We start from the raw sequence: 27,610 nt of genomic DNA, 5'->3' as shown, positions 1-27,610 counted from the left end.
CTGAGATTTATAAGAAGAACAACAACAGCGAAAAAGAAAAAAGAACTGTGGACAAGAAAATAAAAATAGAAACAGAGACAGAATAGAACAAAATGGTTCCAAATTTTATCTTGGACACCAAACATGGAAAACAGCCATGATGTGTTTTTGCAAAGTAAAGTGAATTTGACCAAACATATAAAAATATGTAATAAAAGGACAATAATTCAAACAGTGTAGCTCTGGCTTCAGATCAGGGAGAACATGGGAATGGGATAAAATGTTTAAAAAAATTATGTGGCAATTTAGTGAATTATAAAATCATATAATCATCATATTAAATGATGATTTTCAACTTGGCCAAAGAATTATATTATATCCCTATTTCTGGCCCTTATAAGCATATTATCAAAGTCAAAAACTCTTAAGAAAATAACTGGCAGATTTTACTGTGTAAAAATTATAAATGGTCCTACCTCAAAAAAAAAAATTAAAGGACATATTGAAATTTTAAAAAAATTGAATCATATACACACAGGAGTTAATATACTTGATATATAGTAAGAATTTTTGAATTGATAAAAAAAATAAATAGTACAATTGATAATTGATATATAGACAAAGTACAGAAGCAAGCAAATCACACGTACAGGAAAGCGGTAGACAAAAATATACGAGACCAAAGACAGGAGAACAAGTTCAACATCACTAGTCACTGAAAGAATGCAAACTAGTGTATAACCAAGGTGTAAGCTATATGAAGTAGGACTCAGAGAATGCAATCAGAAATCAACCCTAGAAGTGCTTGGTTGGCTCAGTCAGAAGCATGCAACTCTTGCTCTCAGGGTTATGAGTTCAAGCCCCACATTGGGTGTAGAGATTACTTAAAAATAAAATCTTTGGGGCAACTGGGTGACTCAGTCGGTTGAGTGGCTGACTCTTGATTTGGGCTCAGGTCATGATCCCAGGGTCGTGCGATCCAGCCCATAAGCATAGTACCTGCTTAAGATTCTCTCTCTCTCTGTCCATCTCCCAGCTTCTCCCTCTAAAATAAAAAAATAATAATAATAAATAATAATAAAGTCTTAAAAAAAACAGACGGGGTGCCTGGTTGGCTCAGTCAGAAGAGCCTATGTCTCTTGATCACGGGGTCATGAGTTGGAGCCCCACACTGGGTGGAAAGATTACTGAAAATAAATAAACTTAAAAAAAAAAAAAAAAAAAGAAGTCAACTTTAGTTTACCTTGCTCCTGCTTATCCAAACTCCAAACCAACTCTGTAAGGCTAGGGGTTTTCTGAATTTTCATATTACTCTCTGATTTAAAAATAAATAAATAAATAAAAGAATAAAAATAAAATAACTCATACTATCACTTCTAGTCACAGAAAACATTCTGATCTCAGTAACTAAAATGTCCAATACTGTGTAATAGTCACTGATGGGGTTTTGGAGTGGTAGGGGGTCCAGAGCTGACAGCCAGAAGAATTCTTGAGGTGTCTTTGATGCAAAAGAGTGATTTAATTAAAGCACAGGGACAGAACCCCTGGGCAGAAAGAGCTGCACTGGGCTTGTGAAGAGAGAGCGATTATATGGAGATGGGAGAGGTAAAGGCAAAAGGGAGGCCTCCAAAGGGGCTTTCATATGCTAAAGAGGACTCTTAAGACGCCAATGGCCTAGCTATTGTCAAGCTAAGGTTGTTTTCCCTTAGTAAGGCATTAACATTAAGACAGGAGGGAGTTGGGGCTCCTGGGTGGCTCTGTCCGACTTCAGCTCAGGTCGTGATCTCGAGGTCTGTGGGTTCGAGCCCCGCGTTGGGCTCTGTGCTGACAACTCAGAGCCTGGAGCCTGTTTCGGATTCTGTGTCTCCCTCTCTCTGACCCTCCTCCGTTCATGCTCTGTCTCTCTCTGTCTCAAAAATAAATAAAGGTTAAAAAAAAAATTAAAAAAAGAAAAAAGACAGGAGGGAGTTCCTGGAAGAATGTTATACTTTGTATTTGCCTCAAATATTTGTCAAGGGGCTGCAGGTCTTATAGAAATTTAATTTTACCTTCCATTTCCTTCTTGCCTTTGTCCCCCACATCACTGTGGAGGGAAGGGCGATGTTGGGGCTCCAGGAAACTGAGTCTATAGGTTTCTGGAGATTAGGCTATTGATAATATTTCCTTTTTCTTGTAATTTACTAAGACATTTGTAAACTAATGGAGACTCATGTCCTGCATGGCTGTGATCTGTATCAGTTAACCTTCTCACCTTTTGGGCACCCAGGAGTACCTGAGGAGTGTCACACATGTCCCACCTGGGGGGTGAGGGGTGTGGGGTGTCAGCTTGCCTTATGCTCCCTCATCAGTCACAACCCTGAATTCCATCAAAAGGCAAAGCTGCTCCTCTCCCCTAGTTCAGTCCTGCTCCAGATCAAGTGATTGTAGTAGAAAAAACATGGGGGGGGGGGGGGGAGGCTCTCAATTTCCTCACTTTGTACTTTTACCAATCACGCAGGATCTTTTCTGCCCCTCGTCTCTCACCTTTGTGTCTGACCCCTCTGACATGGCTGACTGGCATAGCACCTGTTATGGGTTGAAGGGTGTCCTCCCCCTTCCCCAACCAAAAAGATGTGTTGGAGCCCTAACCGCCATCCCCCACCTCAGAATGTGACCTTATTAGGAGAAAGTGTCCTTCTTTACAGAGATAATCAAGTTAAAATGAGGTCAATAAGGTGGGCCCTAATCCAATACAATTATTGTCTTATAAAAAGGGGAAATTTGGACACAAAGACACACAGAGAAGACGATGGGTAGAGAGACAGAGAGAAGATGGCCATCCACAAGCCCAGGACAGACCCTTCCTCACAGTGCTCAGAAGGAACGGACCCTGCTAACAGCTGGACTTCAGACTTGTGGCCTCCAGAGCTGTGGAGGCGATAAACTTCTGTTGTTTAAAGACCCACAGTTTGGGGTACTTTGTTACAGCAGCCGAACAAACTCATCCAGCACCCAACAGTGGTTGACTCCACTCCAGGTATAGTTTAAAGTATATTCTTTCTCTCAGGGGTGCTTTACAGATTCTTCAGAGAAACACACACACACACAAATACCCTACCCTAACTGCTGAGGATATTCGGATGCATGCAAAGTCATCTCTGCTGAACGATTGGCCGGTTGCATATGATGCTTCCCTCAGGCCCTGGACATCCATCATCACTTCTTCCAGCTTCTTTCTCTCTGCTCCTCAGTGGGGTCCTGTTGGACAGGATATAAGAAAACCGTGAACCGACGCACTGCACTGGGGTCCACATCTGGTGAACAAGATATGCACGCCTTTGCCCCATCATCAGTGAAGATGTAATTACTTCCCAATGCAGCCCTCTACTTTGCATCAAACCTCCAAACATAGACTTTTCTCAAACCTGGGGCCAACACCACTCCCCCTCAAACAGCAGAGGGCCATATCAAGCTGAGTGTCTTGGAATGTCTCTCACTAAGCTTGATGGAGCACCCCAATGCCTAGCCATGGGAGAGCGAGAGTGGAACTCACAATATACCAACAACACTGTCCAAAGAAATCTTTACTGTAATCTCCAGGCTACACTTCTTTTCTTGATTTTTTCAGTGCTTTTAACAGGCTGCAAAAAAGTGGAGAGCTAAGAATAGTGAAGCCAAATCTTACCATGTCCTTCGTAAATCCTGCCCAAGAGGCCTAGCACCTCACTTGGGAATGTGGGGATTACCACACAGCCTGGGGCCTCAGGCAAAGCTGAGTCAGACACAATCCCGTTTTAACAGCCTATCATAAACATAAACCATTAGACATCATCTCTCACCTTTCATACTGGCAAAGCTCTAAAAGAAAGGTGTACAAGAAAGCTCAGCAAGGGTGTGGATAAACAGGCACTTTGATACACTGTTGGTGAAGGTCAATTTTGCATAATTGTATGGAGCAAAACGATTTTAAACGAACATTCCCTTTGATCTCATCATTTCTTTTTATGGAATTTGCCGGAAAGAAATACCAAAACAGTACCAACAAGATGTGTACAAAGTTCATTGCAGCATGGCCTATAATAAAAGATTTGTAAATAACTCGACTGAACGACAATAGGGAATGATTCACATAGATGAAACCAAAAACAAGAACAGTTACCATGGTTCCCTCTTCTTGGTCAAACAATCGAGGAGTGGGTCCTTTCTTTGAGCCTGTTGATTTAATCAATGAAAAATGCTGGAAATAGCTCTTCTGTAAAACTTCAGTAGCTTGCCAAGTTGGGATTCAATCTAATTTAGCTTTAAAGCCCTGGAATATGTGTAGACATACTCATTTTTCTCATGGCAATAAGGTAGACACTCAATGGAGACATGTTGAATGAATGCTTTCCTGTGCATCATTTCCACCACTATCATCTTTGAAACAGGATTCTAATAAGATAGTCTTTGTGTCAATAAAAACCTCTTGTAAACAGCAAGTCAATATTATTAATTACTGGGGCACCTGGGTGGCTCAGTCGGTTAAGCAGCCGACTTTGGCTCAGGTCATGATCTTGTAGTTTACGGGTTTGAGCCCCGCATCAGGCTCTGTGCTGACAGCTCAGAGCCTGGAGCCTGCTTCCTATTCTGTGTCTCCCTCTCTCTCTGCCCCTCCCCTGCCCATGCTCTGTCTCTCTCTGTCTTTCAAAATTGAATAAATGTTAAAAATAATAATAATATTAATTATTAATATTGTATTAGAATATATTGGTTTTTGTTGTGGAAAAATCTAGGGTACTGATGGGGAGAACAAAGGCAAAATAAATGTAGAAAAAATTTAAATCTCCTTACAACCTACAGCCCATTGACAAGTCCTTGAGACAGGCAGGGTGACCTTTCTCCAAGAAATCAACTGCCTCAAGGTTACTACTTTGCTAGAAGCAAAAAGCAACCTGAGCTTGACATTGGCCTGACCTCCAGGATCCTGTAAGTCTTCTTTAACATATAACAATCCCTTTGGAAACTTCCTTTTTCTCTACTCCCTTCCCCAAGATACGTGTTGGCAATCATCCTCCAAATATATGGCCCACTGATATACATCTGAAGGGTCTCATGACTAATATTTTCCTGGATAGTAGGAAATAACTTTTTCTTAACAGCAGCTAGCCCCTCAAGATCCTGAAAACCTCGCTTCCAAATTCCTTAGAGACTCACACTACCCCTAACTCCCTCCCAACTTAAAAGTATATAATCAATCACTCCATAATCCCAGTGCAGTTCTTTCTGCCCACAGGTCCTGTCCCTGTGCTTTAATAAAAGCCACTTTTTTGCACCAAAAATGTCTCAAGAATTCTTTCTTGACCATTCACTCCCAGACCCCAAAACACCACATCAGTACCATTGCTCTTTTAGAAATGCTCTACACCATATGGAAGCTAAACTGATGAATAAGTGAATACTAAGTAGCCCCTTGAGAAGGTTCTGTGGGCTTCCTGGGGCGAGGAAGTTCCATGGTGATTTATTACATTATGATATTAGTCACTCTGATAAGCAAAATCCTAATCTTTTATTAAAATGAGGTACTGTACACATACATACAGACAACACACATGTGGGTGCCATTTACGTCAAGAACCAAACCTGGGAGATGAAGAAGGGCATTATATAATCATTACAGGGTCTATCCATCAGGAAGAGCTAACAATTATAAATGTCTATGCGCCGAATACGGGAGCCCCCAAATATATAAAACAATTACTCATAAACATAAGCAACCTTATTGATAGGAATGTGGTAATTGCAGGGGACTTTAACACTCCACTTACAGAAATGGACAGATCATCTAGACCCATGGCCAATAAAGAAACAAGGTCCCTGAATGATACATGGGATCAGATGGGCTTGACAGATATATTTAGAACTCTGCATCAGAGAGCAGAGAATATACTTTCTTCTCGAGTGCACATGGAACATTCTCTAAAATAGATCACGTACTGGGTCACAAAACAGCCCTTCATAAGTATACAAGAATTGAGATCATACCATGCATACTTTCAGACCACAATGTGATGAAGCTTGAAGTCAACCACAGGAAAAAGTCTGGAAAACCTCCAAAAGCATGGAGGTTAAAGAACACCCTACGAAAGAATGAATGGGTCAACCAGGCAATTAGAGGAGAAATTAAGAAATATATGGAAACAAATGAAAATGAAAATGCAACAATCCAAATGCTTTGGGATGCAGCGAAGGCAGTCCTAAGAGGAAAATACATTGCAATCCAGGCCTATCTCAAGAAACAAGAAAAATCCCAAATACAAAATCTAACAGCACACCTAAAGGAAATAGAAGCAGAACAGCAAGGACAGCCTAAACCCAGCAGAAGAAGAGAAATAATAAAGATCAGAGCAGAAATAAACAATACAGAATCTAAAAAAACTGTAGAGCAGATCAATGAAACCAAGAGTTGGTTTTTTGAAAAAATAAACAAAATTGACAAACCTCTAGCCAGGCTTCTCAAAAAGAAAAGGGAGATGACCCAAACAGATAAAATCATGAATGAAAATGGAATTATTACAACCAATCGCTCAGACATACAAGCAATTATCAGGGAATACTATGAAAAACTACATGCCAACAAACTGGACAACCTGGAAGAAATGGACAAATTCCTAAACACCCACACACTTCCAAAACTCAAACTGGAGGAAATAGAAAGCTTGAACAGACCCATAACCAGCGAAGAAATTGAATCAGTTATCAAAAATCTCCCAACAAATAAGAGTCCAGGACCAGATGGCTTCCCAGGGGAGTTCTACCAGACGTTTAAAGCAGAGATAATACTTATCCTTCTCAAGCTATTCCAAAAAATAGAAAGGGAAGGAAAACTTCCAGACTCATTCTATGAAGCCAGTATTACTTTGATTCCTAAACCAGACAGACACCCAGTAAAAAAAGAGAACTACAGGCCAATATCCCTGATGAATATGGATGCAAAAATTCTCAATAAGACACTAGCAAATCAAATTCAACAGCATATAAAAAGAATTATTCACCATGATCAAGTGGGATTCATTCCTGGGATGCAGGGCTGGTTCAACATTTGCAAATCAATCAACGTGATACATCACATTAATAAAAGAAAAGATAAGAACCATATTTACCTGTCAATCGATGCAGAAAAGGCATTTGACAAAATTCAGCAACGTTTCTTAATAAAAACCCTCGAGAAAGTCGGGATAGAAGGAACATACTTAAACATCACAAAAGCCATTTATGAAAAGCCCACAGCTAACATCATCCTCAATGGGGAAAAACTGAGAGCTTTTTCCCTGAGATCAGGAACACGACAGGGATGCCCACTCTCACCGCTGTTGTTTAACATAGTGTTGGAAGTTCTAGCATCAGCAATCAGACAACAAAAGGAAATCAAAGGCATCAAAATTGGCAAAGATGAAGTCAAGCTTTCACTTTTTGCAGATGACATGATATTATACATGGAAAATCCAATAGACTCCACCAGAAGTCTGCTAGACCTGAATTTAGCAAAGTTGCAGGATACAAAATCAATGTACAGAAATCAGTTGCATTCTTATACACTAGTAATGAAGCAACAGAAAGACAAATAAAGAAACTGATCCCATTCACAATTGCACCAAGAAGCATAAAATACCTAGGGATAAATCTAACCAAAGATGTAAAAGATCTGTATGCTGAAAACTATAGAAAGCTTATGAAGGAAACTGAAGAAGATATAAAGAAATGGATGGGGCGCCTGGGTGGCTCAGTCGGTTAAGCGTCCGACTTCAGCTCAGGTCACGATCTCACGGTTCGTGAGTTCGAGCCCCGCGTCAGGCTCTGGGCTGATGGCTCAGAGCCTGGAGCCTGCTTCCAATTCTGTGTCTCCCTCTCTCTCTGCCCCTCCCCCATTCATGCTCTGTCTCTCTCTGTCTCAAAAATAAATAAACATTAAAAAAAATAATAAAAAAAAAAAAGAAATGGAAAAACATTCCATGCTCATGGATTGGAAGAATAAATATTGTCAAAATGTCAATACTACCCAAAGCTATCTACACATTCAATGCAATCCCAATCAAAATTGCACCAGCATTCTTCTCGAAACTAGAACAAGCAATCCTAAAATTCATATGGAACCACAAAAGGTCCCGAATAGCCAAAGTAATTTTGAAGAAGACCAAAGCAGGAGGCATCACAATCCCAGACTTTAGCCTCTACTACAAAGCTGTCATCATCAAGACAGCATGGTATTGGCACAAAAACAGACACATAGACCAATGGAATAGAATAGAAACCCCAGAACTAGACCCACAAACGTATGGCCAACTCATCTTTGACAAAGCAGGAAAGAACATCCAATGGAAAAAAGACAGCCTCTTTAACAAATGGTGCTGGGAGAACTGGACAGCAACATGCAGAAGACTGAAACTAGACCACTTTCTCACACCATTCACAAAAATAAACTCAAAATGGATAAAGGACCTGAATGTGAGACAGGAAACCATCAAAACCTTAGAGGAGAAAGCAGGAAAAGACCTCTCTGACCTCAGTCGTAGCAATTTCTTACTTGACACATCCCCAAAGGCAAGGGAATTAAAAGCAAAAATGAACTACTGGGACCTCATGAAGATAAAAGGCTTCTGCACAGCAAAGGAAACAATCAACAAAACTAAAAGGCAACCAACGGAATGGGAAAAGATATTTTCAAATGACATATCAGACAAAGGGCTAGTATCCAAAATCTATAAAGAGCTCACCAAACTCCACACCCAAAAAATAGATAATCCAGTGAAGAAATGGGCAGAAAACATGAATAGACACTTCTCTAAAGAAGACATCCGGATGCCCAAACAGCACATGAAAAGATGCTCAACATCGCTCCTCATCAGGGAAATACAAATCAAAACCATACTCAGATATCACCTCACGCCAGTCAGAGTGGCCAAAATGAACAAATCAGGAGACTATAGATGCTGGAGAGGATGTGGAGAAACGGAAACCCTCTTGCACTGTTGGTGGGAATGCAAATCAGTGCAGCTGCTCTGGAAAACAGTGTGGAGGTTCCTCAAAAAATTAAAAATAGACCTACCCTATGACCCAGAAGTAGCACTGCTAGGAATTTACCCAAAGGATACAGGACTGCTGATGCATAGGGGCACTTGTATCCCAATGTTTATAGCAGCACTCTCAACAATAGCCAAATTATGGAAAGAGCCCAAATGTCCATCAACTGATGAATGGATAAAGAAATTGTGGTTTATATACACAATGGAGTACTACGTGGCAATGAGAAAGAATGAAATCTGGCCCTTTGTAGCAACGTAGATGGAACTGGAGAGTGTGATGCTAAGTGAAATAAGCCATACAGAGAAACACAGATACCATATGGTTTCACTCTTATGTGGATCCTGAGAAACTTAACATAAGACCATGGGGGAGGGGAAGGAAAAAAAAAAAAAGATGTTAGAGTGGGAGAGAGCCAAAGCATAAGAGACTCTTAAAAACTGAGAACAAACTGAAGGTTGATGGGGGGTGGGAGGGAGGGGAGGGTAGGTGATGGGTATTGAGGAGGGCACCATTTGGGATGAGCACTGGGTGTTGTATGAAAACCAATTTGACAATAAATTTCATATACTGAAAAAAAAAAAAAAAAAAAAAAGAACCAAACCTGGGACTAGGCTACAGGTTTCTGTTATCTCTTGATTTTAAAATAAAGATTAGGGGAGCCTGGCTGGCTCAGTCTGTAGAGCATTTGACTCTTGATCTTGGGGTTGTAAATTCAAGCCCCATGTTGGGTATAGAGATTACTTAAAAATAGAATCTTAAAAAAGTAAAATAAATAAAAAAGTTAGATTAAAAACTGAGATGCTAGGTAATTTTCATACAGATGGAAAAAAATACAAATCCCAATGGATATAGACCTGGATGATCCCAAAACAGTGGCTTGTAGCTATACTCTGCTTTTTAAATTTTCCAAGTGCTCACAGGGCACCGATTCTCAACTTGCTTAGGCATTAGAATCACCCGTGGGGACTTAGTTCACAATAGGAATTCCTGAATCCCACCTTCAGAGTTTCTGACTTAGTTAAGTAGGGACCAGATATTTACATTTATACAAAGGTCTCAGGGACATCTGATGCAGCTGGTCTGAAGACTAACTTTGGGGAGATTTTAACAAACCCATTCCAGTAAAAGAACATCAAGGTTTTTACCCCTACTTTGCATCATCCTAGCTGTGTGGCAAATCATTGCATCCTGGAACATCAGTTTCCTACAAATAAATACCATAGAATTATCAGAACAGTGTAAATAAAGAGCTGTGAGAAATGGCAGGACAGAAAATTTTTTAAGGACCAGAGAAGACCTCACATCCCTCCTCGCATTTCCACAATGCTTTATTCATACTTCTTTTGTGATACCTCAACATTATTATATGCTCATATTGTCCCTACATAAATATAAATTCCTAAAGAAATGGATCACTGGTTTTTCTTTGTATCCTCTATTGTACCTGGCACAACCCTTGCAGAGAAAAATAGACATCACTTATAATAGTTACTACTTAAAGGTAAAACTTTGAGCTTACTTTTTAGTTTTTTTTGTTTTTTTTTTTTTAATGTTTATTTATTTTTGAGAGAGAGACAGAGCATGAGTGGGGGAGGAGCAGAGAGAGGGAGACAGAATCCGAAGCAGACTCCAGGCTCTGACCTGTCAGCACAGAGCCCAACACAGGGCTCGAACCCACAAACCATGAGACCACGAACCCACAAACCGTGAGACCACGATCTGAGCGGAAGTGGGACGCTTAACCAACTGAGCCACGGGGGGGGGGGGGCTACTGTTTAGTTCTTTTAAAATCAGTAACGAGGTGGAAGTTGGGGGGCCACCAAAAGACTTCGAGACCAAAGAGGGATTGTACTGACACTTTATTCTCCATCCAAAGCAAAATTACACAATATCCAGCTTGAGATTTTTAAACGCGTGAGCACATTCGGATCTCCCACTTTTGGTGGAGGGGAGCAGGCAAGAGATGCCTAGAATCTGATACTGGCTTGGGAGTGGGGGTCAGTAAAAAGCTTTTAGAGCTGCTCTGAAAGGAACAGAAATGGTTGGCTGTAATAAAGTCCACTAACTCTTTTGAGACAGCTTCAGTGTGCAGATAACTAAGAAGTGCCTAAGACGGTGGACACAGAAAGTTCTCCCAGTAGCTTTGGAAGCGTTCCAGGTTTTCTTTGTTGCCATTTATGAAAATAATCCTTGGGGAAAGACCACACGCAGATTTAGCATGATTTAAATACAACAGACATCAGTCTCAATTTGCTAATCCTATTTGTGCCCTAAGCTTGGGGAAAGATCCTTTCTCATTCTAAATATCAAAAAGCTTCAAACCCATAAAAATGATTTTGCCCAACATCCTCCCAGAATACTTACGCGTTATTTTAACTTGATAATCAAGTTTTGATATTGTCCCGTCACTGGGGTCTCTGGAGTCACACAGACTCCAATTCTGATTGTAGTTTTCCTGCTGTGTGACCGGGGCAAATTAAACCCCACGACCCTCGGGATGGAATCTGCAAATGGGTATCACGCCTTCCTTCTCTCATGGACTCGTTGGGAGGACTCCGCGCAGTGAAGTACTGAACGCGACACACTGCAAGCGCCCACTAAAAGCTCAGGCCACGGTGAATGATCAGTGGTGTTTTCCTAATGCCTCTGAGCGCCCCCCCCCACACACACACACACAAGGGGCTTAATGCAGTGAGCTGGGAGGCGCAACCGGGTGGGTGAAGCCAAGCTTTCTCAGCGCGACACTCGGCCCGGGAAGCCAGACCCCGCCGCCCGCATCCCACGAAAGACCTCGGATTGTAAGGAGACTCCCAGAAGGCGCTGGGGGCTCGGGGCGTGGCTAGCGGACGCCCGCGCGGAACCTAAACCCCGCGGCCCGGTTTCTTCCGCTTCCGCCGGGACTCTCTGCAGAGTGGACAGATGCGAAGGCGACTTCCGGGGCGGCCGTGTCCCGGGAGTCGCCGAGATCGCCGCGGGGAGCCCGGCGCGGCCGGGTGCGTGTGGCCATGTGGCGGGTGCTGGCTCGCGCGGGGACGCCGCTCCTGCGAACGCAGCTGTCAGGTCAGGAGGCCCCTCGGTCACTCAGAAGACGTCCCCTTCCTCCCCAGCGCCAGTGCGGCACCTCGCCAGCTCCGGGAAGGCTCTGCCGACGGTTACCAAAGCGCTGAGTAGGGGCCGCGCTCCCCCGCCGCGGGGACTCGTGGCGAAGAGCGGCGGCCACCTGGGGCGGGGGTGGGGGGGTCGGCTCCCGGAGACCCCTGCTAGCGGGCTTCTTTGGGGAGCCCTGAGCCTGTGGGCCCACGTAGTGGAACCCGCGGCCCACTATCGGGGCACTCCGTTAGGAGTGACCGGTCCAGGTTGTGCCGGGCCCAGCTCTTGTCGCTTTCATCTTTTAATTTGTCTTTGTAGATTCCTGGGTCGCCCCGCCCGCTAGTGCTGGCCTGAAGACGCTGCTCCCGGTGCCGGCTTTTGAGGGTGAGAGCTTGTGTCAGTTTCGTGTTTTTCTCTGATGGACCCTAGAAGAGGGTAGGTGAAGACGTAGGAGGGTTCTTGTACTTCCTATCTCCATTCACTCGCGCAGTAAACTTGTATCGAGGGCTTACTGTATGCCAAGTGTTCTGAACACTGGGGATACATCAGAAAATGAGAGAGACCCACAAAGGTCCCTGCTTTTCTGGAGCATATGTGTAATGGGATGGGTCCCGTATGGCCTACCAACTGGGGCGCATGGTCCACCCTCAGCCATGGCTGATTGGCATCAAATTTGAACTTTTGATGTTCTCTCTAAAGGATGTTACATATATGCGGTCATATAACAACATATGTGAAAAGCATTGGTTTTTTAAATACAAACGTTAAGAAAAACCTCAATTGTAAATCTAATTGACTATATCTTTTATTTTTCTTTTAAAGTTTATTTATGTATTTTGAGAGAGAGCGTGCACCAGGGAGGGGCAGAGAGAGGATCCCAAGCAGGCTCCGCGCTGTCACCACAGAGCCGGATGCAGGCTCGAACTCACAAACAGTGAGATCATGACCTGAGCTGAAATCGAGTCAATACTTAACCAACTGAGCCACCCAGGTGTCCCTAATTTACCATATCGCTAATATATTGGAAATCTCAAAAAAAAAAAAAAAAAAGCATCCTTGACCTCTGAGGGCTTTGGCTTCTGCACGTAATTGTTAAACGACTCTGTGCTCTGGAAGTACATATGGACTTGTAGGTGAGAGAAAGCATCACTAAATTCCTCTGTAGCTGCTTGTAGAAACTGGAGGAGAACGGGCAGTTTCTGTAACCCTAAATAGCCCATTAATAATTTGGTATTTCCTCGAAGGCCCCTGTTTTGTGTTTGACCCCATGGCAAAGCCATGCTTGTTTTACTATAGACCTGTTTTAAATGACTTAAAAGTTCTAATTTTTTTCCTCCCAACTTGTCAGAACGTTTGATAGGAAAGAAGGACGCAGCACGTCTGGCCTGCATTTCAGTCCACCTGCCTTCAGTGCCGCAAGCTGTTGCCCATTGTACGCAGCATACAGGTGTCAGCGTGAAAAGCCCTGTAGAAAGAGAGCACAGATCACAGGATTCCTGGGTTGCAGGTTTCTTAACAAGAACATGGCAGAGGGGCGCCTGGGTGGCTTAGTCGGTTAAGTGTCCGACTCTTGGTTTCCGCTCAGGTCTTGATAGCGTGATTTCGTGAGTTCAAGCTGCACATTGGGCTCTATGCTGACAGCGTGGAGCCTGCTTGGGAGTCTTCTCTCTGCCCCTCCCCCGCTCACACTGTCTCTGTCTCTCTCAAAATAAATAAACTTTAAAAAAAAAAAAAATGTGGCAGAGCAGGAGAATGTAGATATTTTCATATCATTGTAGTAAATATTCTTTCCACTACCCCCATTAACATCCAGAGAGGCCATGTAGTATTTTGAAGAAAAAAAAAAAAGTCATACGGTCTGACTTTGCTGTTTTCACTGGATGGCCTAGAACAAATTACAAAATGTCTGTAGGCCTCACATTCCCCTTTTGTAAAACGGAGCTTTAAAATAGTACCCGCCTAATGTTCTGTTCCGTGATCTGGGTGTGTTAATGTGGGTGTGTTTATGCAGTCATTTTGTGGTAATTCACTGAGCTGTACACTTTTTATTTGGCCCTTTGATTATGTGTGTTAGACTTTAAAATGTTCAAAATTTTTAAAAAGGGAAGCCCTAAGAAATTCCTAAGCTATAAAATCGCTTTAAAGATTAAATGAGATAGTGCACATAAAGCATTCTGCTCCATGTCTAGCACTTGTAAACATTAAAAAAAAAAGTTAGCCAGTCTTAACTCTGTGACATTCTTAATCTCTGTACCTTCCCAGTGGTCTCTCTTCTAGTTTCAGGCAGAGAGTGCATTTCATTTGAAGGTTAAAACTGCGCTGTCTTCAAAGGTTCAGAAGCCTCTCCGTTAATTCTTGTCATAACCAAAAGATTCCAGTTGACACTGGAAAAAAAAAGCATTGGCAGGAAAAACCCAATATACTTCTGGAATTACTTTTTAGTGGTAACTTCAAGACTTTCACTTGATTGTTATAAATCTTTCTAGGAAGAAAATGGATCCTTCGAAATGGGTTGTTTTATTTATTCTTAGTTGTGCTCTTTTTAGATGTTTCCATTCCTGAAAAGCCCAAGCTTAGATTTGTTGAGAGGGTTCCACTTGTGCCAAAAGTCAGAAGGGAACCCAAGAACTTGAGTGACATACGGGGACCTTCTACCGAAGCCACCGAGTTCACAGAAGGCAGTTTCGCAATCTTGGTAAGTGAGTTCAGTGTCAGGTGCCTATAGGATGGAAGTCAGGGATTAGCAAAATCTCATGCTCTTGGAGTTGTTGTCTTCCTCCACAGGTTTTATTAGAACTGCCACCATTTGCTCTTTATTTATTTTATGTTTATTTTAGAGACAGAGCACAAGTGGGGGAGGTGCAGAGAGAGAAAGAATCTGAAGCAGCCTCCAGGCTCTGTCAGTACAGAGCCCAACGCGGGGCTTGAACTCACAAACCACGAGATCAGATCATGACCTAAGCCAAAGTTGGACGCTTAACGGACTGAGCCACCCAGGCGCCCCCACCGTTTGCTCTTTAAAATGATGTGCACTACCCAGTAAACATTTGAGTTCTCTTTTTTTTTTTTTTCGTGTAGAGTGCAGATAGTGTAAAAGCAGGAAAAGGAAGAGGCTACCTATTTGGCCCCTATAATCATACTGTGAAATCTTCTCAGACCTCTGCTAGAAGTAAAACTACCCATGACTCAGGATGTGAGACAACTGTTTCCTTACTCAGGTAGCTCCCATGAAGACTTGATGTCAGAAGCTGCAGAAATGGGTGTGAACTAGGATTGATTTCCCATCAGGCAGCCAGAGCAGTATTTTACAGTCCTTCCCACAGCCTGCATGATCAGCCCCACCAACCTCTCAGAACCTCATGCCCAAGCCCTGTCCCTTACTCTGTTCCAGTCACTCTGGCTTCTGCTCCAACTCCCCAAGCCCCTTACTGTGTCAGGCCCTTCACATACCCCATTCCTCTGCCTGTAACTATTGTGTGTTTTCCCTTGGCCACTTCCTACCATTCTGGTTTCAGCTTTAAGTGTCATCTCCTCAGAGGCCTTCCCTGGTTATCCACTGAAATGGGTCCACCCTTGTTCTCATTTATTACTGTACCCTAGGCTTTTCCTCCATGGTTCTTACTAGAACTTCTATTTCTATCTTTATGTATATCATTGAAGCCGCAGTTATTATGAAAGAGCCCATAAAAGATACCTAAGTCCCCACGTGTTTCTAATTGTTTCATCTACTTTTAGGCACTGGGTGGTGGTTACCTCCACTGGGGCCATTTTGAAATGATGCGCCTGACAATCAACCGCTCTCTGGACCCCAAGAACATGTTTGCTTTATGGAGAGTACCAGCCCCTTTCAAGCCCATCACCCGCAAGGGTATGGGACAGCGCATGGGGGGAGGCAAAGGTGCCATTGATCACTACGTGACTCCCGTGAAGGCTGGCCGTCTCATAGTAGAGATGGGTGGGCGTTGTGAATTCAAAGAGGTACAAGGTTTCCTCGACCAGGTGGCCCACAAGTTGCCGTTCCCAGCAAAGGCCGTGAGCCGTGAGACTCTAGAGAAGATGCGGAAAGATCAAGAGGAAAGAGAACAGAACAACCAAAACCCCTGGACCTTTGAGCGCATAGCCACTGCCAACATGCTGGGGATACGCAAAGTCCTGAGCCCGTATGACTTGGCCCAGAAGGGACGGTACTGGGGCAAGTTCTATATGCCTGAACGTGTGTAGCGAGAGTGGGAGAACTAAGTGTACAAAGGCTGCCGAGAGAAAGAATCTACACTTTTATTCCCATCAGCCTACCCTCCAAGTCTTCGGGTAGCTCTGATATCTAACTGAGGAGCAGTGTATGAGTAAATGAGTTCTGAAAGATTGTACACTATCTGCTGATTTTTTTAAGTGCGTTGTATTTACATCAAATAAAGTTTGAGGATCATCTCAGGAAATAACTTCTCATTGGTCACTCCTAATCCTTAAATGGTCAGGAGGCTGGCCTGTTAGGGGGTCTGGTTCTCCCCAGCTGTAAGATGAATGTCTTCAGGGCTGAAACATCCTTCCATCTCCCACCTCCGGTGTAAGTTGGACTTAGTATCTGTATGGGTTTCCCTGCCGTCTGAAAGTTTGCTTCATATCGCTTCACTTTTACCAAAGACCTTCATTAGTAACTTTTTTCTCGAACTGGAAGAGATCCAAAGAGGATTTTCACTCTCACAAAATGGTAATTACTTGGCTGTACATCTTTTCAGTTTAGGAACGCTCTACTTTCAAACAGTGGGGAATTCTGTACTACCTGTTACATGTACTCGCTTCAGGAGCAAGTTGCTATGATATTTACTAGTTAGAAACATTTTTGGAAAATCAAAGAAAGAAACTGGGACACACATTGTTTGATCGAACAGATATTTATTTATGCCCAGCTACCCATCTCTCAATCGTGGAAGGCAAAGGGGGATGTTGGACAATAAGATAAGGAACATAACCCTTGCCTTTTAACACAAGAACTAATAGAAGTTGAAGTTGGCCTTTCTAGGTCTGAAGTTCTCTGAGGAGGGCCAGTGTTGTGTCCCTCTAGGTTCTAGTACAGTGCACGTGCCACACAGCACTCAAATATGCTGGATGAATAAGGGCCCCGTGTGTTAAATCCCCATGTTTCCACCTCCCTGTCTGTCCTTAACAAGATTCATCTAGTTTTCAGAGCTAGCCAGCAGTTTTCTAACCCCTGTTCAAACTAAAAGCTACAAATGGATATAAATGGTAAACCATGTGCTTTGGGTAGAAAACAGCACACTGACTTGAATTGTCAGTTTTTAATCCCACCTTCTTAAAACGTTAAGATCTCCAGCAAAGAAAATAATTTACTATCAAAGGTACAAATATATCTAAATAGTTACATGGTTCTCAAGAGTTGAACACTGGTTTTTAATGTATTTTTAGTGACCCTCTTGTAGTTAGAGTAAAACCTTGGTTTGCGAGCATAATTCATCCCAGAAACATGCTTATAAGCCAAAGCTATATCAAAGCGAATTTCCAGAGCCACTGGCTCAGTTGTGATCGTGTGATGTTTGGCATGTACTACTCCTGTCACAAGATGTCACTCGTTTATCAAGTTAAAATTTATTAGAAATGTTTGCTCATCTTGTGGAACACAGAACAAGTTTCTTGCAGTCCAAGGTTTTACTGGTACGAAACTGCATTAGAGAACACATCTAAACCTTGAATTGGGACCGGTGTTTGGGACAATTTTATACACACATTGCTGGCCGACTAAATCCGTTTTAGCTAGCAACACAGAGCACATAAATAATGCAAGTGGTAGGCTGCTGTCACCTTTCTGACCTGACACGTCATCTCTGTTACCGTTCACAGAACACGGTGCTGATTGTCGGGAGTTCATAGTATAAACCTTTTTTTTGTTTGGGGTCCACCTTGAGTTACTGAACCCCAATCCTGGGGCCAGCCGATCTTCCCAGAATAAGAGACTGTCCGTGGAACTCCATCACCACCCATATAAAAGGACTTTATATGTCACCGAAATAGGAGGCCTGTTGTGCAGAAGTGTGGATCAGCCCATTTCCAGGCATGTGCACACAGCATCTGATACATAACCCGTTTACCACTGATGCCTTAAAAGGTTTCAGAGTAAGACCCAAGGACTCATCCATGAGCTGAAATCAGAGCTTAATTACAGGTAATTAAGTCAACTGATACTTGAACATCTGTAAGTGGCAGGCACGGTGCTAAGCACTGGGGACGCTGCCGTGAGCAAGACCCGTATGGCGCCTATGGTTAGACAACCTTCACTTTAGACAATTAGACCCTGAAAAAGGAAGTAGACGCAGGTTGGTCAAAGGTGAGGCCTAGAAGAACCTGAGGGGCCTGGTGTTGATCAAAGAGAAAATGAGATCCTGATGAGCGGGGAGTGCACCATTTTCTGCCTCTGTGCAGCACTGGCTGTTCTATTTCCCGAATAGGCACCTGTTCTCAGCCCCACAGCCCTTGCCTAACCAGCTGTCTGCCACTGTGCTCCCTGTACCTCCAGCCCTGCCCGCCCCTCCCTCCCAGCTCCGTACTGTCTGAAGTCTAGCTTTGCTAACGTGTAATGGGTGGTTGGATGACGCCCTGTGTCATAGGTCTCATCATGGAAAGAGGGGTAGCTGTGAGGAATCTGCAGTGGAGAGGTGATGGCACCACAGAGGTGGAAGAAGGATTAGAAACTCCGGCTGAGGCTCCATCGGTGAGGACTGAGGGAGACAACAGAAACGGAGGGGGAAGAAATTCACAGATTATACACAACAGGATGCTAGAAGCCAGGATCACCAAGTCCTTCCTCAGCGAGTCTGCACTAACTTGTTAGTTAGGAGTTTACTGGCTGGCTCTCTTCTAAAGAGTTCAGGGTGCTTTTAATGCAAGAACTAACTCTCCTCCAGCCTTTCCCAGACACCACAGCCCAAACCGCTGCAGGGAAGCAACATCCTTCTACAAAGCATCCTGAACAGAGCGTTCGTTCTGCTACCAGACCCGGCTTGGAACAGCTTGCCACCTTCTGTCTCCCCATCTACTGCCAACCCATTATTCACCCATTTTTCTCTTTACAAAGCATTTCTTTCCTGAGTTTTCTCCAGCCTTTATCTACTTCAGCACCTCATCCCACCCAGATTTGGGGCACCTGGTGACAAATGACAAAACCCCGAGGACACCAGAGTTTCAAGTAAGTGAGAGTAGGTCTGACCCTCCCCACAGATGGCTCACCTTGTTCAGGCAAATATGCCCCCAATGGTAGAAGCTAAGATGATCGCAAGGATGATACAGCAGATCATGATCATGATCTTCTTCTGCTCGTCCACACAAGGAAAGAAAAAGCATGTGAGCAACAGCGTCCACGTGCAGACACAGCCACCAAAGAAGGGAGACAAAAGCGGATCCAGGCACGGTGGAGGATGAGAAGGGAAAGGAAGATGGATCTGGCTTCTAGAACCCAGGGTGTTAACAGAAGCATTGCTTTCGGGGAGAGATTCAAAATTAGATCAACAGCAATCTCCAGGGATGTTTGGTATGTCTCTGCCTTCTAGATCCCATCCCGTCGCACCAGAGTTCTCCTGTCTCCTGGAGCCAGATACTCATGACGAGTGAACCAAATTATGGCGGGCAGGGAGCAGCTTAAATCTGAAACTCAAATACAGTTACATTTCATTCTTTGAGAGGTAGACCATCTTCAAAACCTGGAACTTTTAGTCCATCTGGTCCAGCACATGGTTGAAAAAGATTTTAACCCCTTTCCAAAACCTAAACAAAAACCACCACGTGGTGGCACCCGGCCACTGTTTTGCAGGGAAAGAGAGGCAGAACTGTTTTGCAATCAATATAAAGTCATTTATTTTTAAATTATCAATAAAATAATCAACTTTACATTAAAAAAAAAATACAACAACAACAAAAAACCCCTTCACTTGTATTAAACTAAGCCCCAGGCCTCAACAAAGGCCTGTGATTAGAGCTTGTCTGCCCTTGTTGCTGGAGCCAGTCCGCTGTTCGACTTCATAGCCACGGGCAAGAGGGCACCCCCTTGGCTCTGTCTGAGTGCTGGGCAATGACGGAGTAAGTAGCCTTTGCAGAGGAAGCCAAGGGGCTGTGGCTGCATTAGGGTGCTCTCCCTATCCTAGAAAGTCAAGGCTGAAATATAAATCAGGGAGACTGGCAGAGACTGGGAATCTAAGGGGACCGTCACTAGAAAATTACCTGGCTGTTGCTTCCCTCCATGACAAGAACAGGGGGAGACCAAGAACCTATCAAGCTTGTCAAACTGGTAGTGGACGAATTACTCGGTAGTCCCTGATCTCCCCCAACTGACTCAGCCCTGACAACAGGATCATCCAAAGGCCACATGAATGATCTCAGATTGCTATGGGATATTCTCAGGACAAGCCTCATCAATGCACTGGTGGGAAGAGGTACCAAAACTTGTCACACCTTCTGTCTGCTAAGCAGAATAACTTAACGGGGTCAACTTAGTCCCTACCCCAGAGATCCATGATCGTCCCAGTACTCATCCATAAAACAAGGTTTTTAAATGACACGGGAAGATATTTCTACTCTGATTCATTTGCAGATAAGCAAATGTCTCTTACCTAAATTTTAGCCTAGCTCAAGGTTATTTTTTTTTTTTGAGGTTATAATATCCTCCATTTCTAGTTTCCTACTTCCTGAGAGACATGGGCATATATGTATATATATATCTCACACACATGGTTATAAAAATACATCTGGAATACATGAAATGAGTGACTGTATATTTGCACCAGTCTTGATCATTTCCAGAGCCTGAGACTCAAGCACCTGTCCCTGGCCCAATTTTAAGTGCCTGGTTATTTCTGGCCTCAAGGCAATGGCTTCACAAAGCATCACTCCAATGGAGAACAGCCAGTTTCCAAGAGTTCGATATGGGAAACAAATACCCCATACCCTTAACCTTTACAAATGGTAACCTCATCGTGGATTATCTAGGATCATCATGGTGCCCCCTAGAGTAAACACGAGAGATTACGACATAAAGATTGAAGTTGGTCACCAAGCTAAACATACTAAGAGCTTAATTTAAGATTGAATTTCAAATAAGTCAGCTTCTAAGACCAAAACGACATCTGCCAGTTCCTCATATTTTCAAGATGTGGGGACAAGAAATTGTAAGGACTGAGATCCTGCCAAGTGAAAGGCTCAAGTCAAGTCTTATTGTTGCCACACTTGGAAGAATCCCTTTGCTTTGTTAAAGATGCCCCCCTAAAAAAATACACTGCAATTTCTGGGAGAATACTCCATGAGGTAGAAAATACAGCACCTTGAGAAGGTTTTGAATAGGCTTTCCAAGGTGCAAGGCATAATTTGACACATTCAGAGGAAAGAAAGAGAAGCTGGGGTGGTTTGCACAGTCCAGGAGAGAAGGCACTTCAGAGTTGGGGCAGGAGAAGGTTTTGAGGAGAACTCAGGGTCGCATCAGGTAGATTAGCTTCATCCGGGCTAAACTGTTTGCTGGGTCAGGTCCAAGGACGGTTACAAGGAGACAAGGGGACAGGTCCCACTCTCTCAGGAAGGCCATTCAAACTCCATTCCCGTCTGAAGACAAGGGTGGCCACACCAGGCTGGAGTGAAATCGGGTTCTAAGAGAGGCAGGGGAAGGAGGAGCTGATCAGTGCACAGGATGATGGTGGAGAGCAACATTAAGACTCGGTCACAAACCTAGAAGGTGGAGACGAAAAATCAGACAAAACTGCAAAAAGGAGAGCAATGGTGAAGTCAACGCGAAACCTGAGAAATCTGGTAGACAAACCCCTGAGACGGGACCTGGGACTAAATCTCCTATTGTAAAAGAATCAAAAAGCCGTATTATGCACGGGAAAAATAAACCTCTGGGCCTTTTATAATCTTTCACACAGGCTGTCACATTCCCATCAAAGGACTTGCCAGAGGGAGGCCAAGTCACTCCATGAAAACACCTGTTCTATCTACAGGGCCCTCATTAGCACCTTTCAGATACAAGTTCCAGAACTTGAATCTTCTTCTCCATTACTCCCCTACTCCCCACTTGTCTTACACAGTGAAAAGAACAAAGAGAAATTCAGGGGTCATCATGGCTGTTCCATCTGAAGAGCTCAGTAGGCTTGGGTGAGTTTCCTAACTTCTCTGAGCTTCAGAGTTTCCCATCTGAAAATGGGGATAATGTTATTATCCTAGAACAGTACCTGGCACACAGTTGGGGAATATAAACATAGGCTGTCTTCCCTCCCTCCTGCCCTGAGACCTCTTGTCCTCAGGCCACATGGATGGGGGGAGGGTGTCCAGACCTAAGCAGCCAGTCCTGACTTTATGGAATACACTACAATAAGCAACCCGACACTGCTCAGCAACGCAGATAAGTCAACTAAACACAATACGTGAACTTGTCTCCCCCTTTAAAAAGGATTCATTTACGTTCTCAAGATGAAGTTGATGTTTAGTGCTATAACCATCTCTCTTCAAGATCCTGTGGTCACACCTCACAAGGGGTCTCGAGAACCCTTTGAGACCCACTGAAGCCAAAATAAAGAAGAGGGTCGGCTCTGGGTGCCAACATGGAGGTACGTGTCAGGTATTTAAAAGATTGGTATCTAGTACCTCAGCAACCCAACTTCTCTGAATTCATCAAAGAGAAAATAGAAATGAGAGAAATAGAGGTTTGTCATACTGTTAGTTGTCGCTAAATAGTAATAACAAATCTCCAACTTTGGGGAAATAATAACAAATTGAGAGTGTATTCACAATCTTGTGTTGAAAATTAGATTTGCGGAGAGATCTCAGTGATGCGGAATGAGACATACGATTTTTTAACTGGATCTAAAACCAGAGATAATACGGTCTAAGCCGTGCGAAACCACGTCTGAACGTGGACATGCCAGAAGGCTATGAGCAATAACACTAAAAGTTCATTCTGTTCACCTTTTCTGTTTTATAGGGTTTGTTTGTTTGTTTTTAACAATACATCCTACATTTTATTTGGAAAAGTAATATTTAAGAAGTCACAGAAGTGTTAACAGTCCCAACAACGAGATCATTGTTGTTATATCGCCACTATGGACATGAAGCCCTGATTCAGTGGTCAGTTCTATTCTTTCTACCAGACTTTAAAAAAATTAATGTCCTAGACTTTAGATTCACTATCCTCCAAGGCTCTCTGGACTTTGAAGATGACGAAGAATGGATACCTGGTTTTACAAATGAAGCTAAGATGCCGTAGAGAACCTCCCCCCAGGCCCATCGTCAGCTGTGTGTTCACACCTGGCCCTGGCACTTAATATCTCTTCAAGCCTGAGTGTCTTCGTCCGTAAAATATGGGTAACGATAGTACCTACGTCAGGAGGACGTTACGTGGATTCAAGGACGTGTGTGTAAGGTGTTCAATACATGGTCTGGCACAACTCAACACTCAGAAATGTTAACCGCTATATCATTCAAGATCCAACTGGTCAGTCAGACAAAACCCCGCTGCCCCAAACCCCATTCCAAGGCTCTGTTTACACTGAAAAGCATATGGAGAGCAAAGCCCAACATCCATGAGAGTCAGCAAGAATTCAGAAGATAAAACCTGGATCCAGGACACAGATGGCACCCAATTAGGAGCATGCTTACTGAGCGAAGGGAGCGAAAATGTGGTGCTCGAATGTGCCAGGACAGGTGATAAGACAAAGAGCTGGGACAGAATCCGCAGGAGAGGAAACCAACAGGAGCCCAGCCCAGAAGAGAACTTTTCCCAGGGACCAGAACACCAGAACAGAATTTTAAGGAGACAAAAGAATGCACAGGCAATCGGAAGTTTGAGAGAGCTCAGTGCGTCCAAGGACAGTCACAAGGGGCAAGCGGTGCCAAGTGAAATCCCAGGCCACTTTCTCAAGAGGGAGCCAATCCAGAGTCCCCGAGAACCTTCCATTTACTTACATTTCAGTGCAGCAGCCACTCAGGCCACCGTTATTTCAGCCCAACGGAAAGTCCAATAATCAACGCTAAAATGCCCAGCAACACAACTACTAGCACAATGATAATTATCAATTTCTGGAGAGAAGGATAAGAGAAACAAAACAAAGCATTATTACAAACAACCCAAAACAGTAATTCATCCAAAACCCAACCCATCTCACCTCTCCGTTGAAAGCATCTTATCAATCCAAATAAGAAGGCTACATCTCTACATAAAGACCTTCTATTAGGATATTTTATATTTCTGAAATTACTTCCTGGTTGGCAAGGCCAGCAGATGGAAATACGGAGCTGCTCTCAGCTCACACTGCAGTCTTGGACATGTGCACAGATAAAAACAACAACAACAACTGTCTCCAAGCAGCTATAGGCCAAGGTATGACGTGACCAGTTTTTCCTTTTCAAGAAGTGTATATTTTTGAATAGACCTAATTTCAAACTTCCATCTGTCTTTCCCCTAAAGCACATGCCTGCCCATCAGACCTGATCCAGTGACTGGGGATCAGAAAGCGTGATTACAGACCTGTTGTGAGCCAGCCTGGATTCATCATATAAAATAACTTCCCAGCTCCCTGAATCCTTGCACAAGCAATAGGTAAAGTTGGAAGGAAATCAAAGAACTGAAGACCCAAAGTGTCAGAGCCCAGGAGAAAGAGAAAAGAACAGCCTACAAAGCACAAGCCACCAGAGATGGCTACCACAACGGGCAGAGAAGCTGAGAAGTCCTCAAGCAACAGGGGTACTGGAAAAGGGAGAAATGCACTGGTACGGTGGGAAGAGCGTGACTGGAATCGGACTTTGAATCCCACTCCTGTACTTACTAGGTGGCCCGAAGCCAACTATTTAACCTCTGACCCTCAGCTGTTTCATGTGTAAGTAGAAATAATAGGTGCTCCGTAAGAGAGGAGGTAATGTTACATGGCGATCAGCACAGCACTGGGTTCATGGCAGAGAGAAGGGGGTGGGGGTGGAGCTTGGTTAATGGAGTGGAAGAGGGCAAACAGGTTTCTGAAGAACAGAGGAGTCAAGTGTAACATCTGAAAGGAACAGGAGAAGTCTAGCAGCCACACCGGGGCAACGCGTCCACCCTACAGAACGGCCTCCAAGTATGGGTTCTTGGGTAGAGAGTACGTGAGCCAGATCCATGCAAGAAACACTAGGGGAAGAAGGGCAGCTAGCTACTCTCAGGGAAAGGCTGACGTAGGTGTTGGGAGGAGGCCAGGACACAGAGGGAAGGCACGGGCTCAAGGACACGGGTGCGGGTGCGGAGGACCAGAGAGAGGAGAAGCAAGCCAGACTGGTGGGGACTGAGGCGCTCACCCTCCGAGCTTCACTCTGATACTTGACAGCCTTTTTGGTGTCTGCCACGGCCCGTTCCACAAAGCCCACAGACTGGTCCATGTTGTTCTCGATACGGTCAATCATGGCTCCCTTTCCCCGGATGCAAGAGGTGGTGGCAGCAGAAACAGAGACAGGGACAGAGAAGAGAGAAAGAGCGAGAGACCGCGAGCAGAATGGACTTTCTTCTCTGAAGGCAGTGGGACAGTCTCACCTTCCGGGCCTGACCCTGGTACTTCACGGCTCTTTTAGTTTCTTCCCGTGCCTTCTCCACATGGTCCACTGTGTGCATGACATTCAGCTCTATGTTATCTAGCATCTCTCCCTGAGAAGAATGGACATGAGTCATGCCCCATAAACCCACCCCAGGACAGTCCTAGCTCACGTGGGGGAGGGAAGCATCCAGAAACCTTCTGTGGGGCACACATTCACATTTCCCATGGGAAGACCTAGGGGTCTCCGGTCCTTGGTGGTGGTCACTCATTCAAGCAACACTCTGAATGACTCCTGTGGAGCAGGTGCTGCCCGGGACACCTGTAGTACACCATCTAGATGCCTGGTAACTATGGATCTCACAGATCCCACCCCCACCATTTTGTTTTTAACTGAGCATGTGAGGAGAGGAACCAAAATGAGAGTCTTTTGGGGCATAACTGGGATGCTGGCCTCTTGCTGGTCATGTAGACCTGAGCCAAGTTCATTTGGCCTGAGGCAAGTTTGCTGACTACTGCTGCAGAACAGTGCTGGCAAAAAATAGTTGCTCGGTAAATATCCAAGGTGGGAATGTTTGCTTTCTCCAAGAGATACTCCCGGGCCCCTTAAGTGACAGATATTGGGTTTACCTAAGCTATTTGGTTACATGTTAGATCGACGTGGCTATGGAGGGACAGTGGTCTCTGAGCGAGATTCCCAACCATCTCTCAGCTGTTACTTCCCGACAGGGAAGTTCGGTGACTCCGATTAATTCTGGGCATCTTAGGATGGGAACGCCCCTCACCTACCTAGACCTTCCCCAACCCAACCCGTTGCTTTACGGCACTCTGTAAACACAGAAAGGCACTCACCATCACTTGACTCTCAAACCAATTCCTCAGCAAGGCCGCGAGGGGAGAAAAAAGAAGAGTGGGGATGGACGACGCACTTAAGGAATGGTCTCAAAGGCCAGAGGGGGCGGAGGAAAGAAAGGCACCTGGGTCCCGAGCAGGGACCGGCCTTCAAAAACCGGCCAAGCAGTGCCCGGGCTTCAGTTAGGTTTTGCAGCCCTCCCACAAAGGACGCGGGCCTCCATCCCTTCCAGGTGGCAGGGCAGCTGGAAGTTCATGGTAACACGGCGCATCTGGACACCGTGGTCGCCAGGACCGGCAGGCACCTGACCATGCGTGGAACCAGAGCCACACGCAGGTGTCACAGGCTGGCAGCCTGAGCAAAGACACCCAGGGACAGAATAAGCCATCAGACCATGAGTGTTCCAAGTCTTCCTATGAACATTATTCTCCTGTTGCTTCGTTCATTCCCTTATCTGCTCTTGTTCCTTAGCAAAAAGTGCCAAAATATGGGGGGGGACATACAAAAGAAGACACAAAAATGGACAAAAATTAAACCCTCTGGCAAATCTAACTTTTCACTGTGAGGTGGCAGAATGACCCTGTCTTCAGTGTCACCAGTGAAACAGTTTGTACCCGGAGGCTGTTCTAAGGCACCCTCACCAAGAACCCACATCTCCAGTTAGAAGAGAAAACAGGGGGTGCTGAGGCTGGACCGCATCAAGGCCCCTAGTAAGTTTAAGTGACTGTGAGGCCGAAGGAGCAGCAAGAGTGACGGGGCTGACGGGGCACTCGGAGGGGGGCGTTCCTGGCCTGGACGCTGGGATTCTGTTCCTCCATCATGCGAATTCCCGAGGACTCCCCCACTGCACCCCGGCCGGTGTTCTGGTCTCCCCACTTCTCAGGAGTGCCTGAGCTTCCCTCCCTCACCCCACGGGGGTGCCCGCTGCCCGGTTACCTGGTTCTCCACCAGCATGGCGATGTCCACGAACATGTCATGAAGCTCCTTGATGCTGCTCTCCAGCCTCACGATGTCCTTGTGCCGCCCCTCGATCTCGCTGAGGGCTTGCTTCGAAATCTGAGAGTCGATGATCTACAACGGGCCACACAAAGGCCGACTGTCAGCCCGC

At 44.5% G+C, this 27,610-nt stretch overlaps 2 protein-coding genes and 1 long non-coding RNA gene across 10 annotated transcripts in view; 1 reads left to right on the top strand and 2 right to left on the bottom strand.

The window, feature by feature from the left end:
- Window positions 1-10,862: 10,862 nt before the first annotated feature.
- Window positions 10,863-11,857, bottom strand: LOC131487924 (uncharacterized). Its single transcript, XR_009250008.1, has 2 exons — window positions 11,383-11,857; window positions 10,863-11,207 (listed from the first exon to the last, which is right to left on the bottom strand). It is a non-coding gene; the product is annotated as an uncharacterized LOC131487924 (long non-coding RNA).
- A 62-nt stretch (window positions 11,858-11,919) lies between these two features.
- Window positions 11,920-16,547, top strand: MRPL16 (mitochondrial ribosomal protein L16). The gene is made up of 4 exons (XM_058689120.1): window positions 11,920-12,078; window positions 12,427-12,492; window positions 14,655-14,803; window positions 15,844-16,547. The coding sequence occupies exons 1-4, from the start codon at window positions 12,024-12,026 to the stop codon at window positions 16,327-16,329; spliced, it is 756 nt and encodes a 251-aa protein (XP_058545103.1). The 5' UTR covers window positions 11,920-12,023; the 3' UTR covers window positions 16,330-16,547.
- A 1,146-nt stretch (window positions 16,548-17,693) lies between these two features.
- STX3 (syntaxin 3) overlaps window positions 17,694-27,610 on the bottom strand; it is a 43,349-nt gene continuing 33,432 nt past the window's right edge. For 2 of the 8 annotated variants that reach the window (XM_058689105.1, XM_058689108.1), the window contains 3 exons: window positions 27,439-27,573; window positions 25,652-25,762; window positions 19,947-21,828 (listed from right to left, as the gene is read on the bottom strand). In XM_058689105.1, coding sequence (XP_058545088.1) covers window positions 21,676-21,828; window positions 25,652-25,762; window positions 27,439-27,573 — 399 coding nt within the window. In that variant the 3' untranslated portion in view covers window positions 19,947-21,675. Of the gene's footprint in view, window positions 18,840-19,347; window positions 19,431-19,946; window positions 21,829-24,060; window positions 24,175-25,419; window positions 25,531-25,651; window positions 25,763-27,438; window positions 27,574-27,610 lie in introns of those variants that run through there. The other 6 variants (XM_058689112.1, XM_058689109.1, XM_058689111.1 and 3 more) reach the window with 6 other exon arrangements.

Source organism: Neofelis nebulosa, chromosome 10, assembly GCF_028018385.1.
Source record: "Neofelis nebulosa isolate mNeoNeb1 chromosome 10, mNeoNeb1.pri, whole genome shotgun sequence".
In the NCBI taxonomy this organism is placed as follows: domain Eukaryota; kingdom Metazoa; phylum Chordata; class Mammalia; order Carnivora; family Felidae; genus Neofelis; species Neofelis nebulosa.
This window is presented reverse-complemented; position numbering and strand designations above follow the sequence as displayed.

Coding starts and splice junctions, on each gene's coding strand:
- MRPL16 (XM_058689120.1), top strand. CDS start 12,024: ATGTGGCGGGTGCTGGCTCGCGCGGGGACGCCGCTCCTGCGAACGCAG. Junction 12,493..14,654: donor CCCGGTGCCGGCTTTTGAGG/GTGAGAGCTTGT, acceptor TGCTCTTTTTAG/ATGTTTCCATTCCTGAAAAG. Junction 14,804..15,843: donor AAGGCAGTTTCGCAATCTTG/GTAAGTGAGTTC, acceptor ATCTACTTTTAG/GCACTGGGTGGTGGTTACCT.